Source organism: Gymnoscopelus microlampas (genome assembly GCF_963454915.1).
Source record: "Gymnoscopelus microlampas genome assembly, chromosome: 20".
Classification (NCBI taxonomy): domain Eukaryota; kingdom Metazoa; phylum Chordata; class Actinopteri; order Myctophiformes; family Myctophidae; genus Gymnoscopelus; species Gymnoscopelus microlampas.
Window position 1 is genome coordinate 14978000 of NC_139957.1, and position 13907 is coordinate 14991906.

Consider the following 13907-nt stretch of genomic DNA (forward strand, 5'->3'; position numbering starts at 1 on the left):
ACAGATTAATTGTATATCTGTTTCTTTCAGAGTAGCTCTCCATCTCAAGAGCCCTCGCCCTTTCACTTGAATGTATGTGTGTGTGTGTGCATGTTGTGTGAGTGTAGTTGACAAACACACAACCCCAACCCACACCATCCCACTACCACTGGCTTCTATTAAACTTGCATCTTACAAGGAAGGGTTTATGAATCCACTACAGCAAACAAAGAAAAAGGTGAGAGAGAGAGAAATAATTTTCCATGAAAGGCCAATTTGTTTACTGTATGACAGGAATTAACAGGCAGTGGAAGCTGAGATGTATGCAGCCTGTGTTTCCCTGCTGTGATTTAAGAGGAGTAAGAAGGCCTGTGAGCCGCATGTGTACACACTGTGGTATTTGTCATTCATTAAATTAAAACCCCCTATTTGCATGACAGGAATACCAAATTATTCTGCTCTGGATTTTGTTTAACTTCTTTTTTTTCGCAACGGGAGACAAATACACATTTCCCCCCTCTCCAAGTTAGTAGGAATGACAGACATCCTTGACAGGAGATCACTTTTATAACATGTTTATTTGAAAACCTCTTTGACAGCATAGTTTGTCAGGCACAGAGAGAGAATGAGAGAGAGAGAAAGATAGAGATTCTTGTCCCTGTGTGGGATGTTTGCCCAAATGAGTTCTGTTGTGGTGGAATGTTCCAGAGAGACTGAATGAGATCATGAACAGGTACATTGCAACAAACAAGCTTTGAATTACAACAAAACAAATAAAACACTAGACCAAATGGTTAGTTCCACCTTTCTATGTTAAAAGACAAAAAAAAACAGAACAAGAAAACAAACATACAATACAGAGAGGAGAAAAATAAATTACGTGGGCTGTAGAAATGAAGTTGTTGGGGTGGGGAGGGTGACAAACCAAAACTGTTGACACAAACTGGTTTTGTCATTCTGAACTGGTGGTAAAAAGATGTGGAATGCCAAATAAAAACAACAAAAGGGGTCATGAAAATATATTTCTAAAAAATACAAAACAGCCCACACGGCTACAAAACTATTTGTATCACTCAGCAACATAAAAGCGAGAATTTTCAAACTATAAATTAATTTGTAACATCTCATCCGCAGTAGGTTAGAGCTGCATGACCATAATTAACTTAAAAACTTCACGAAGGAGGATTCTGTGATGATGAACCTGAAAAACCAACGATTCCAACCTGGGAAAAAGAGCTTTATCTTTGATATTTCGTTTGAGGCATAGATAATATGTATCTCACTGTTAGGGGCTAACAGACCCCCTTTGTTAAACAAAGACACCAATTCCCAATAATCTTTTCTTTTTCCATTAAATACATTAAAACAAAATAAATAAGTCAGTCAGAGTGGAGACAACAGAATAGGTGTTGATCTGTACTGTACATACAATAGAACACACCTCCTGCCTGGTTAAGGAAACAGGAGCAACTGAACGAGTTTTATTCCAAAAATCAGACATCCATCGTTTGAGGGAAATGAAAACGACAACTAGCTTTACGAAATGAGCATTGACGTGAAAGTGCAAGCAAAATTATGGGTTACTGTTACAACTATGAGTCATTTCTAAGACTTTACTTATGAAATGGTTATGTCTATGGGGTTGGAATCATTTTTTATTTGTAAAACTTAATGGTTTTCTGGTTGCCTTCCCCCCAAAAAAGAATGGATTTATACAGTGTCATTTTGGAAATCAAGCCTTCAGTTCATTCTACCCAAAGAAGGGGACTTAATCTTAACAGAGAAAGAGGCCATCTGTAGCGCTTACAGTATGCTTAATTTATGCTCCATCGTATGATAGATCCACACGACAAAAATAGCCAATCTAAGATAGAATAGCTATTTTTGGCACACAACTCCATCGTATGATTAAGTATAAATCAGGCTTTACACTGGACATAAAATACCAACAAGGGTAGAAAAGAAAAGAAAAGAAAAGAAAATCAAACCACCTCCCCCTGCCAAAAATATGAAGTAAAAGGAGTATTCTACATCTTCTGTCATCATCTGGCTCTTCATGAAGCATGAGGAAAGCAGATAGCTGTGAATAATAACACTCTCGCCATAGGGAAAGCTTTTACCCAGCATGGAAGAATAAATAGAGGAACATTATCAGTTTCATTGGCTCCACCCTGCTGTTATTAAACAAGTGCCTTTTGTCTGTCTGGTTCATAAAAAAAAAAAAACACAAATCTCACACCATATGACCTTCTTTTAGCATTTTAGACAGAACGGCTTGTTATCATCATCATAATTATTTTGTAATTATAAATTCAAAACAAGGTCAAAATTAACAGGCTAATCTCTTTTCTCCTTCCTTCTAAGTTATTCCAGGCACTTGATATGAATGGGGCCAAAACTGGGAGTGAATTATACTCAGAAGAAATATATGACGACTTCGGTGCTAGGCTTGTTGGTATAACTTTACAATGGCATTATTCCACCATCCTAACCAAGTCATAAACCCATAACAATGAAGTATCCAAAGTAATCGTTATTATAACTATAATAATAATTATTGTAAATAAGTCAACTGCCTTTAAAAGTAACGTTTCTACTAGGGTGGAACAAAGCGGTGTAAGAGGAAACATACATTTGAACATTTAGCTATGTACTTGCAGCACTGAACACACCAAGTTGTATACTACATTATATACAGCGTTGCTGCACCCTTGTAAGTACATTATGTATTGGACAGTGTTGTACTGACATTATTTTTGTGTCATTAAACACATTCAAATTACACAAACTGAGAAGAGAATGTAGCCATTGCAAAGTGCTCAGTATAATCCTCAGCGTTAATTTATCCATTTGTAACTCAGTGTACAAATGTAACAAAATGGACGCTCAAGAGTTAAATCAACTCTGAGGATTTTACTGTGTGGTTACCAACTGTTCTTTGTTTCCGTGGATTCCATGCATAGCATGATTCCGTGGAATTCCGTCGAAATCATGCTATGCATCAACGCAACTTGACCAAAACAGACAAACAAAACAGAAAACGTTCCCTTTTGAGACTTTCACTAAACAAAGGCTGTGTAAACATTTCAACCCTTCCACTATTTGGGGTTAGCTGGAGAGAACAGCATAAACTTTTGGGGGAACTGGGAGGTTATTATTTGGCAATCTCATAACCGTTCCCTGCACATATAGCCACCACGCACTTTCAACCAAACCCTCCACCTCTTACATTCTCGCTGGCAGTGCAGTGATTTTGGTTCAGAGATCTCAGAAGACAGGATGAAAGAAGACTATTAAGACTAAAGATTTGGCACTTTTTTTTCCTTCTCCTTGACAAACTAAGCTTAAAAAGAAGTGTTACGGTGGCACATCTCGTAACTTCACATGCACACACATACACGCGCACACACACACACACACACACACACACACACACACACACACACACACACTCACATACTTAATACGTTTCAGAGTCTGCTTTGACAAACTTGAGTTTTTCTTTTCTGCTGTGTGGTCTCTCTATGACACAACAGCATGCCTTCATTTCTTAATATTAACACTATGGAGCAGCGATAACTTCTCAAGCTTCTGGGCAGGTTCTTTAGTAGCACTAAAGTAACACAATGACATACTGTATACTGGTAAAACAGATGCACAATACATTTTTCACTTTAGGCAAAATTGCCAAAGTTGTTAATCAGAATGATTTCGAATATGGCCACAAGTAAAGAGTAAATGCAGTGCTCAAGGACACTTATGACAGGACACGTGACTCTTTTGGGGATTGAACCTACATCACTTAATTTAACTATGAATGCATGCAACACTTTTATAGTCTTAGATTAATTCAATCGGAAACCTTTACAGTAATATACAGTATGCTTATGAATGGGAACGCTAAATTACAGCAGATATTCTTTGATATATTTTCTTTTCAGTATGTCTTTGAGCACTTCAGGGATACTAAAAGGCCTCTCAGGTACATATTGCGAAGCACTGTCAATTTCTTGCCCAGCAAGAGTTACATCGTTGTTAGTTTTTCAAACAAATTGTATCAAATTCAACCAACTGTATACCATTTCACTCAACTGATTTGTTTACAGTTTCAGTTGGAGCTTCAATTCATGTGTAAGTCTCACTTCTGGCATTTGAATCTTGCAATTGCTTTCTGAAAACACTGTTAAGCTAAATTATCTTTGCGTCTGCCATACATTCTTATATTGTTTTCTTTGACTGTAAACAAACTAAAAAGAAAAAGAAAAGAAAAAGATGGATTGAAAACCAGAAAAGTAAGAATCAGCCAGTTGTGAAAAATAAACATTGCAGTTCTATCTTAAAATAAGTTACAAAAAAAGAAATAAAAATCTTTGCTTACAGTACTAAAATCCTAAAACTAGATCTTTCGAACTTAAGAACCACATGTTAAGTCTATAAATATCTTTACAAATATACATAAAACATAAAACCTTTTTTGTAATCACTTATTAAAATGACTAAATGTTTTCATGACAGTGTCTTCCCTAGATTGCAATGCTTTCGGTTCTAAAACAATACTTTAGAAAAATGAGTTTTTTTGTCTTTTAAGTACATAGCTGTGCACAGCAATATGATACATATTTGCATTTATATATTTACAATAAATCATTTTCGTGATACATAGAAAAAAAACGCCTACAAACCTTAATTATTATTACCAAATGGCCCTTAAACCTCACAAGGGATGAGAGCGTTGTTCCATGGTCCCCCCCAAGCTGCTCGCTTAGGAGGACGAAGCATTAAGTTGATTCACTTAAACTCAGGAATAAACACATACCATGTATGTAGCCATGTGTACTCATGTCCATTCTTGAATATTTCTTTATCATCTGTAGAAGGCGAAATGCGGGAACATCTGCCAGAATTGTGAGGAAGTACAGTATGTTTTGAGGAAGGACCAAAAATGTCATCGGAAGAACAAGTCACATTTTCGAACGGATTCTTTCTTTGCTGGTATTTAGTTCAAACAGACTTCCGGGTAGACCATGTACAGTATCTCAGTCTAAGAGGTCCATGCAGAAGAGAAATAAAAACAAAAACAAATGCCCCTGCGTCACGCGACCAGTCACTGACCAATGTCTTTCCTTCCACTCCTCTTACATCACTTCCTGTTTCAGTTCTGGGAGCTTCCCCCAAGTAGGCACGGAATGGTTTGACCCCCACGGATTGTCAATTAAAAAAAAGACTGGCCAAGTACAAAAATAGAATTTCATTTCATTGAAAGGAAGAGACAAACAAACAAACAAACAAAAAATAGACACGGTTCAACAGCAAAAGAAAAAAAAATCCTTCCTTCAATACTTAGGAGTCTCTCAAATAGAAAACGGACACCCTCAATCGTACAGCATTTTCTACCAAAAGTACAAGACCAATTGAAGAACTGAAGCGCTGTGGAAGTATTGCATGTGACAGTTTTTCGTTTGTTTTCCCAACCTCAACGAGGCTGTCAAGACATCACACTGAGAGGTGGTCACAAGTCTCATGGGGGGTGGAGTGGGGCAAGGGACTTAATTGCCCCCTCCCAGTGTGTGTGTGTGTGTGTGTATGTGGGGGCAATTATGTCCTTATCACCCCGTTACTGGGGAGCGGTTTGGGAAGACAGGGCTCGTCAGGCAAAGGGTCATGGGCGAACACAGAGTCGTCACCTGAGGAGCAGGTGCTGTTTGAGTCCTGACAGGTAGGAGAGTACTGCTCGAAGGGAACCGACAGATCCAGGTACTCCTGTCACAGGGAGAGGTCAAATGTTAACTCAGTTGGATTTTAACCACTTTGTAACTTTGTTAAGAAAACTGCTGTACGATAAATGAATAATATCATTTATGTAAGAATGAATTTTAACACACATCATGAAACGTCTTTCAGCATGGTTGAGTAAAAAAAAAACATTTGTGTACTTCTACATTCTGGTTTAGGGGGAACATTTCCAGCGAGGTTTGGCTGAAGATCAGTCATGAGTTGTGTAGCTTACAGCTCAATCAGAAAGTAGAAGCTTTGAGGTATGACTGAGGTATTTCTGAGGAGCAATACCTTTGCCAATATAAGCTTTAGGTTATCAAGTTCAAATCTAAGATCAGCTTAAGTGTCGGGGGATAGGATAGTCCGGCATTGTGGTGAGACTTACATCAGTGGAGGTCATGGACAGAACCCTATCATGGTCTTCTACCAGCTGTCTGAAGGTTGGTCGCTGAGAGGGCACAGCATGCCAACACTCTCTCATTATCATATACCTGGAAATGAAAGGTAAACCCATCAGTTAAAATGGTGGAACCGCTCTACTCGCTGTTCATTTAATGCACTGTGTAGTATGTTTCACAAACGTATTAAAAATGAATGACAATAAACAAACATTTTTATACTAGCTATTGTGCATTTGCTTCACTTGATCATAAAGCACAAAGTAGGACACATGTACGGTACATATAACATGTATGTGACATACAGCTCATGAGTGCAGTTGGCCGGTTTGTCCATCCGATGACCCTCCTTCAGCAGTTTAAAGAGCTCCTCTACAGGGATGCCTGGGTACGGAGAACCTCCCAGGGTGAAGATCTCCCATAGCAGCACTCCATAGGACCACCTACAAGCACACATATGGACAAAGGGTAAAGGTCAGGGGTCACAAAGCTGCATGGGTACAGCACAGTGTACTGTTGTGTGCAGTTGGAGAAACGCACATCAGATCCATGCTCTTACTGATAAAAGACTTTCTTTCTTAGACGAAGAGTAGGCGGTCCAACTCTCACTCTTTGAATCTTTGCTTTTTTTAGACAGGCAGATTAGAACGTTGAGAGGGTGACAGTGTAGTTAATCTGAGTTCCCAGAAGTTCTCGCCAGCTCTCGCGGGGCGAAGGAACTTCTGGGCCAGAGCCCTTGTATTCGTGGGCGGGATGTGACGTCCGCTCAGAATCTGAGCGGACACGCCTCTTACCGGTCTGAGAGCTGTGCAACTCGTCTAAAAAGTCCGACGAGAGGCAAACAGCAGTACACAACAATGGCGGCCGAAATTTCTCAAGGGGAAATTGCTTCCCGTCGATCCTATTTAGATGCAAGACCCACTGCATGTGGATCCCGCCCCCTTTTCTTCATTGGCTGTTGATTTGAATCACAACGCAGTGGCCGCGCCCCTGCTGTCCAAGCTCCGACGCTAACCCTCCCAGACTACAGTGTAGTAGACAGTGGTGGAAAAAGTACTCAAATGTTTTACTTAAGTAAAAGTATCAATACAGTAATGTAGAAGCACTCTGTTACAAGTAAAAGTCCGGAATTGAAAATGTACTTGAGTAAAAGTACAAAGGTATTGGTATCAAAATGTACTTAAAGTATCAAAAGTAAAAATACAACAATGTTTGAAAATAGCAGATCTACAAGCTCACAACGTGTCGCAACGCGTTGTGAGCTTGTAGATCGGCTATTTTCAAATAGCCTAGGTATAAAATAGGGCTAAAGTGGTTGAAGTATGTTTTATATTATAACGTAATCATTTATATCTGCAAAGTAACTAGTAACTAAAGTTTTCAAATAATTGTAGTAGAGTAAAAGTACAATATTTGTCTCTGAGTAGTGGAGTAGAAGTAAAATTGTAAATACTCCAGTAAAGTAAAAGTACCTCAAAATTGTACTTAAGTACAGTACTTGAGTAAATGTACTTAGTTACTTTACACCACTGCTAGTAGAGGAACAAGAGGCGGGACTCAGTCCCTGGCCAGCTGGCCATATCTGTAGCTCTAGAGGTATTAACCAACACAACACCACTGACCAGGCATATTTTGTAGATGCTTTCTTCTAAAGATTATTTTCATAAAACAATCTAAATCTATTAGAACGCCAGAGGTTAATCTCATAATGTACCTACCAGTGCCAAGCTCTTTTTGTTGTTTTTTTGTTTTTTTCATGTCGCCATAGCCCCCGCTAAATCCGTTTAAAATCTGCGTTCATTTGGTTCGACACAAACACGGGATCCGTGAAAAACAAACAGCGAAAACTGCGAATCGATCCGTGCCTCCATTTTGAAGTTACAGGCGAGAACGTTAGACAGGACGATGCGGTGAGGAAAACCACAAGGGAGATAAATCGATTCAAAGCTGATTCCTAGACAGGAAACGGATGCGAGCGAGAAAACCGGAACCGTTTCCGGTCGGCCCCCCGGAACCGGAAGGGCAGAAAAAAAATCCGGAATCTGCACTTGTTCGATTTAACATGGGATTTGCGAGTCGCGTAGATCTACGCGACTGGCACGCTGCGGCTTTAAATCGGTTCGCGTAGATCTACGCGATTGGCAGTCAATGTGTTAATTACACAAACTTATATGCCTGCATCTTTTATTTAACCAGGACAAGTGTAGAAGACAAGAAGCAGAGGACAAAGTGGGGGTGCCATCAAACCGGGGACATTGCGATTATGTGTACAACACGTCTGGTCAGCTACAGTGCACCCATTGTAGACGCTTTCTTAAAGGAGACCCTGAAATAAAGGACCAGTACACCCATAACCACCAAAGCTCAGTTGCCATACAATCTTTTATCCACACTCAAGTACAACCCAACTCCACACACATTTCAGCCCACCTTCCCTGACTGTGTCTGGCAGCAGGCTCACTCAGTAAATGGATAAAACATGAGGGGAGGTAATCACATAATGGGCTGGTCTATTAGCCCAGGCTCCCATTGTTTGGCCATTCGTCCAGTGGCTCTGAATCGGACCCCTCCTTCTCCCGCTGTAGTTCTCAGCAGGGCCCTAATCTAATTATCCACGCTCTGCTCAAACAGCAGCTACCGGGCTGGACAACCAGCCAGGGACAGAAGGTAAAATGAGAGTAAGACACCGAAGTGTAGAGGGAAAGAGTAGAACGAGAGCAAAGAGAGGAAGGCAGGGTAAGAAAGAGACACTGCCTCGTTCTTACCCTGTGCGCGAGAAAGAAGGAGGGGGAGAAACAAGGGAGCCAAAGAGGGAGAGAGAGAGAGATTAAGGGGTAGTGGAGGGGTAGATCTACAGGAAGAAAGATAATAGACAGCAGAAGCCAGGAATAATTGGGCTGACAGTGGACCACTGGACCAGTTACTAACTCATTATCATTACAGTGTGTTGGTCAGGGTCTTCTCCCGGCAAAATGCACCAGTAAACTAACAAGCTGTTAGTACATCCAACACTAGTTATCCCAGGTGAAAATTCACTGTTTATTTACTGTTGAACACGGTTTACTCTAACAGTGTACAAATAAGACCCTGTGTCTGTTTCTACATAGTCAGCTAATTCAAAACAAAAGTCTAATTCATACTTTCATTGCACTGTTTAAAATAGACTTCACTCTCTCTCTCTCATGCATGTGCACTTGCCCATACACTCACCAATTGCCATTTAATGGACAGTGTTCTTCTCACTGCCTGTCACTCACACTGAAACTGTGAGTGTGAGTGTGAGTGTGAGTGTGAGTGTGAGTGTGTGTGTGTGTGTGTGTGTGTGTGTGTGTGTGTGTGTGTGTGTGTATTCATCCAGATGTACGCATGCGTGTGTGAGTGAGAAAGAGTGGACTGGACTACTGTATAAAGACTGACTAAACTGTGTAGTAATCCAGACCTGCTGAAATAACACAACCAGAGAGGACTGATCTTCCTCTCCCGGCCCGTTCCCACTACTACTGTAATCACACAGAGACAGGCCAGTGTTGACAGGGGCCTGTGTTTGACTTGGATGGGGCTGCCAGGGACACAAAGTCTGGCTGCGACTGGGGGATGAGGGGCAAGGGGTAGTAGGGATGTGGGGGTGGAGGGTGAGAAAACCCTTCCGATAAACATTACTAAGGGCATAGATTTAGCCAATAGCTGACCGTTTCAGCGCGTCTTGGGAGTCACACCGTAGAACATTGAGGGAGCAATGTGAGGAGCAAATCATGAAGGAAGGCACAGAGGCTGACCATGCTATTCAGACTGACTGGAGTTGGAAGACTTTGAACCTCTCCTCCCGAGTTCTCCTTTATTCAGCTGATCGTGGCCAAAACACAGGAACAATCAGGGAAGAATCAAAGGTTATACAAAAGGCCAAGCACAAGCCTGTCTTTACCGTCTGGTTTCCTTTGTAAAATGCCAGGAAATCACCCTGAGGGGAATACCTCGTGATAACAGAGAATGGCCCTCCTTATCTCCCCCTACTCCAGGGATGGGTGGATTTACACTGATAAAATAATGCTAAGATGTTGGGGGCCCGCGTGCCGTTTCGGCTGCCCTCTGATGTCATAATGGGAGATTAAGGTACAAACATGGTGCGGAATGCAGTGGATGCTGATATACAATGGGCCCCTGGATTATCAAGCGCGCCCAGATGACAGCGAGCAGAGAACAGAGCTAGTGGCAAGATAATAAGAGAGGACCTGGGGGCCGAAGGGCCCGAGGGAACGCAACAAATCCATATTCACACGCTAGCTACATCTCTACCTTTTGATGCTAACACGCACCGTCGTGATATTTCAACAACCCAAATTCCTTGGGTGTACAGCACATCCAGATGGTTGAAGGGGTGGCATGTGAAAGTGGGGGGTGTGTTCATATGTGTTGGTTCGTGCAAAACTCACACGTCGCTCTGGTGCGTGTAGACCCGGTCGAACAGCGCCTCCGGAGCCATCCATTTCACGGGCAGACGACCCTGGAACAACAGCAGAGGATAACAGAGGCGCTTGGGTCAGCAGAACTATTCTGTACAGCCCAGACACTACTGTCCAACAAAACAAGTGAACGTCCATCCGACCCGGGCCCAGTTCAAAGCCCGGAGGCCCACGCCCTCCCTTTCATACATTTTTCAGGTCTTTAATCGATGCTCTTGCCCAGAGAGGATTACAGTAAGTGAGCATGTAGAGGGTTTGTGCCTTCAGCAAGAGCTTACCATGTGAAATGCAATGATTGCCATAACATTTTAAGTTAGATGATTCTGTATTCCATTTTACACAGGGTAAATGGCACTTGTGATTTCTTGCATTTTACGCACACACATCTTATTCAGAGAGGTCAGTACAGCACCCCTGGAGCTGTTTTGGGGGTTGATGGGCAGTGTAGTTATTATTAGGAAAACACATTAGGAAAAACATAGTAAATCAATATAGCATACTTTCCTAAACGTTTTTCAATATTATTGACTTAACATGATAAACTCCACCCCTCAGGGTAAAAAAAAAATACTGTTATTATTTTTGCTTCATTGCGTTTATGTCGGAAATGGAAATATGCTGCTGAAATAAACTCACATTTGTAGTCTTTTTGTAGTAGTCTATATTGTGCACGTCTCTGGCGAGACCAAAGTCGGCAATCTTCATAACGTTGTCCTCGGTGACCAACACGTTCCTGGCTGCCAGGTCTCTATGGATACACTGTAGAGAGACAAGACACACACGCACGCGCGTTAAAACATGCATCAAACACGGCCCGGGTCATACCATGGAGCTCAGGTGTGTGTATGTTTGCATTAAGAGAGAGAGAGATTGAGAGAGAGTGCGTCTGTGTTATGACCAAGTCCTAATGTGTGATTTGTGAAACATTACGAAAGGAGCCCCCCCCCCCCACATACTAGCACTGATTCCTAAACAATTAACTCACTGAGTGCTGTGCCAGAGATGTTTTCAAAGTAAAAAAAAGTGCTTAGGAAGCGAGATACAGCCCTTTTCAGTTATAAGTTAAACAAGGAGTGGGTGGTGCTGCAAATCTTCAGATAATGATATCTTGGGTTCTGAACATTTTTTTCATTATTATTGTTTTTTTCAAAAACACGTGAAACATGTGATTGGCACGTTGCACCATAGCGGTAAAACATGTGAAACATGTGAATAGCACTCAATGAGTTAACACAATTATTATGCTGGCTTCATATGGAATCCAAATGACTGATATCAGCCATGGTGACTGAGAACTTTAATGCATGTGTATAGTGTGCACTACTCCCTAACATCTCCCCTGTGTGTTCAGCCAGTACCTTCTGTGAGGCCAGGTATTCCATGCCGCGGGCCACCTGGTACGCACAGGACACCAGGTCTTTGAAGGTCAGCTGCTCGTCGGGGATCTTGCAGGTGTCGAAGGAGTAGTCCATGCCCGGTGGCCGCCGCGCCCGGAGGTACTCCCTCAGGTTCCCCTTGGAGGCGTACTCCACCAGCACGTACAGAGGACCTGGAACCATGTCAGTGAGTGGTTTTCATTATCGATTCCTTTTCCGGGGGAACGCATCCGTGTCATTTTATAGATTTCTTTGCACAAATTTTCCAAGATTTTCAAAAACAAAATCTGATCTACAAGCTCATAGTGCACTCCGTGCCTTGTAGAGCTTGTATATCTGCTATTTTCTTTTTATCTGAAAATGACACAGATGCGTTCCCGGTCTTAACGGGTTAACAGTGCAAGTGAGAAATTATTGTAATGCATTTGTCTGTGCATAATAATGTAATAATGTGTCACTCTGTCTGCAAATTTGTTCATCAGAGGATACTGAAAACGCCAAAAACTATTTTGGTCTGAAACACAGCCCTGCAGCTCATCTACACTGTACTGCATGCACACCTCATTATTATAGTGCCAGTAGTAGTAGTGGAATATTGCAGCATTGAATAGAAAAGGGATGTGACATGGAATCACTTAATTTACAGAGGAACCTGTGCACAGTTAGGGATATACTGTACACCGGCAACGTTAAGTGTTTAATATTACACTTTGACTTTCAGTAACTTTACCTTTCATTTTAAGTCATTCTATTCAAATTGTTGGGGGTGGCGAGAGCGCGTGCAGGTCACAGTTTACTTTCAGTGACTTCATCTTTAATTTTTCCCATTTTTCATTTATTCTAAACTGAATACATTAGCATCTCATTTACCCCCAGAACTTAATATTCCTATTTTCAACATGCAGGAGACATGGAAGCTGTCATGCTGCGTTCTGTAATAAATGGGATGTTCTCCAGGTGAGCTCACCATCCTGCGTGCATGCTCCCAGTAGGTTGATGATATTTTTATGTTTCCCTATCATCTTCATCATCTCCATCTCCGACACAAGGTCTGACAGATCTTTATCTGTGGCATCATCTAAGAGGGAGAGATAGAGAAAGATTGAGAGAGACTCAATGAGTTAAAAAATATTTATAAGCTGCTACAAACTATACATGTTTGTCACCAAGTGCTTGACAGGATGACAAAGGGGTATAGATACTAAACAGAAACAAATGAGAACTAACAGCACTTTTTTAGATTAGAGAAAGGGAAATAATGAGAGAGAGAGAGCAAGAGAGAGAGCGAGAGAGAGAGAGATCAGAGAAACAGAAATAGGAGAGAAACCATGCTGAAGGGGACAAAGGGATGGAAGGAGGGGAACAGAGAGAAAGTAGTCTCATGTGGCCAGCCCTCCAATCTAGCGGCCCTGCCCACTTCTATCCACTTTTCGCTTCAACATTCCCCAGGCTTTCTTTCTCAGAAAGCAAGCCTGGGAGCCGAGGTTAGAGAGAAAGAAAGAAAGAGAGAGAGAGAGCGAGAGCGAGAGATATCCACAACAACAATATCAATGCCACTGCCTCCATCAGGAAATCACCTGACTTTTGCAGTTGAAGTTGTCAAGATCATGTCGTATTATTTCCCAGAGCATGCTTACAATACCCAGAATACCCACTAAAATCAGTATAATCACAAACCTTTCAGCATTTTCACAGCAACATCCAGCGGCTTGTTGGGTTTCTCCTTGTCGATGCCGATGGCTTCGGCCATCACCACCTGACCAAAACAGCCTTCCCCCAGAGGCTTACCCAGGGTCAGTCTGAAACAAAAGGAATACAGGACATTCTGTATATTGTGTTTTGTGTAAAGGTTACATTAGGATCTGGTTAAGCATATAATAAAGCAGTTATTTCTTATTGTTAATGTTAACAAATGTCCA

General features: G+C 41.5%; 1 protein-coding gene across 5 annotated transcripts in view; it reads right to left on the bottom strand.

Annotated features, from left to right (window-relative positions):
* Window positions 1-540: 540 nt before the first annotated feature.
* fgfr3 (fibroblast growth factor receptor 3) overlaps window positions 541-13907 on the bottom strand; it is a 73702-nt gene continuing 60335 nt past the window's right edge. For all 5 annotated transcript variants that reach the window (XM_084043999.1, XM_084044000.1, XM_084043998.1 and 2 more), the window contains exons 11-18: window positions 13666-13787; window positions 12956-13066; window positions 11971-12161; window positions 11249-11371; window positions 10583-10653; window positions 6458-6595; window positions 6140-6245; window positions 541-5739 (exon numbers count right to left, since the gene is read on the bottom strand). In XM_084043999.1, coding sequence (XP_083900125.1) covers window positions 5575-5739; window positions 6140-6245; window positions 6458-6595; window positions 10583-10653; window positions 11249-11371; window positions 11971-12161; window positions 12956-13066; window positions 13666-13787 — 1027 coding nt within the window. In that variant the 3' untranslated portion in view covers window positions 541-5574. The remainder of the gene's footprint in view (window positions 5740-6139; window positions 6246-6457; window positions 6596-10582; window positions 10654-11248; window positions 11372-11970; window positions 12162-12955; window positions 13067-13665; window positions 13788-13907) is intronic.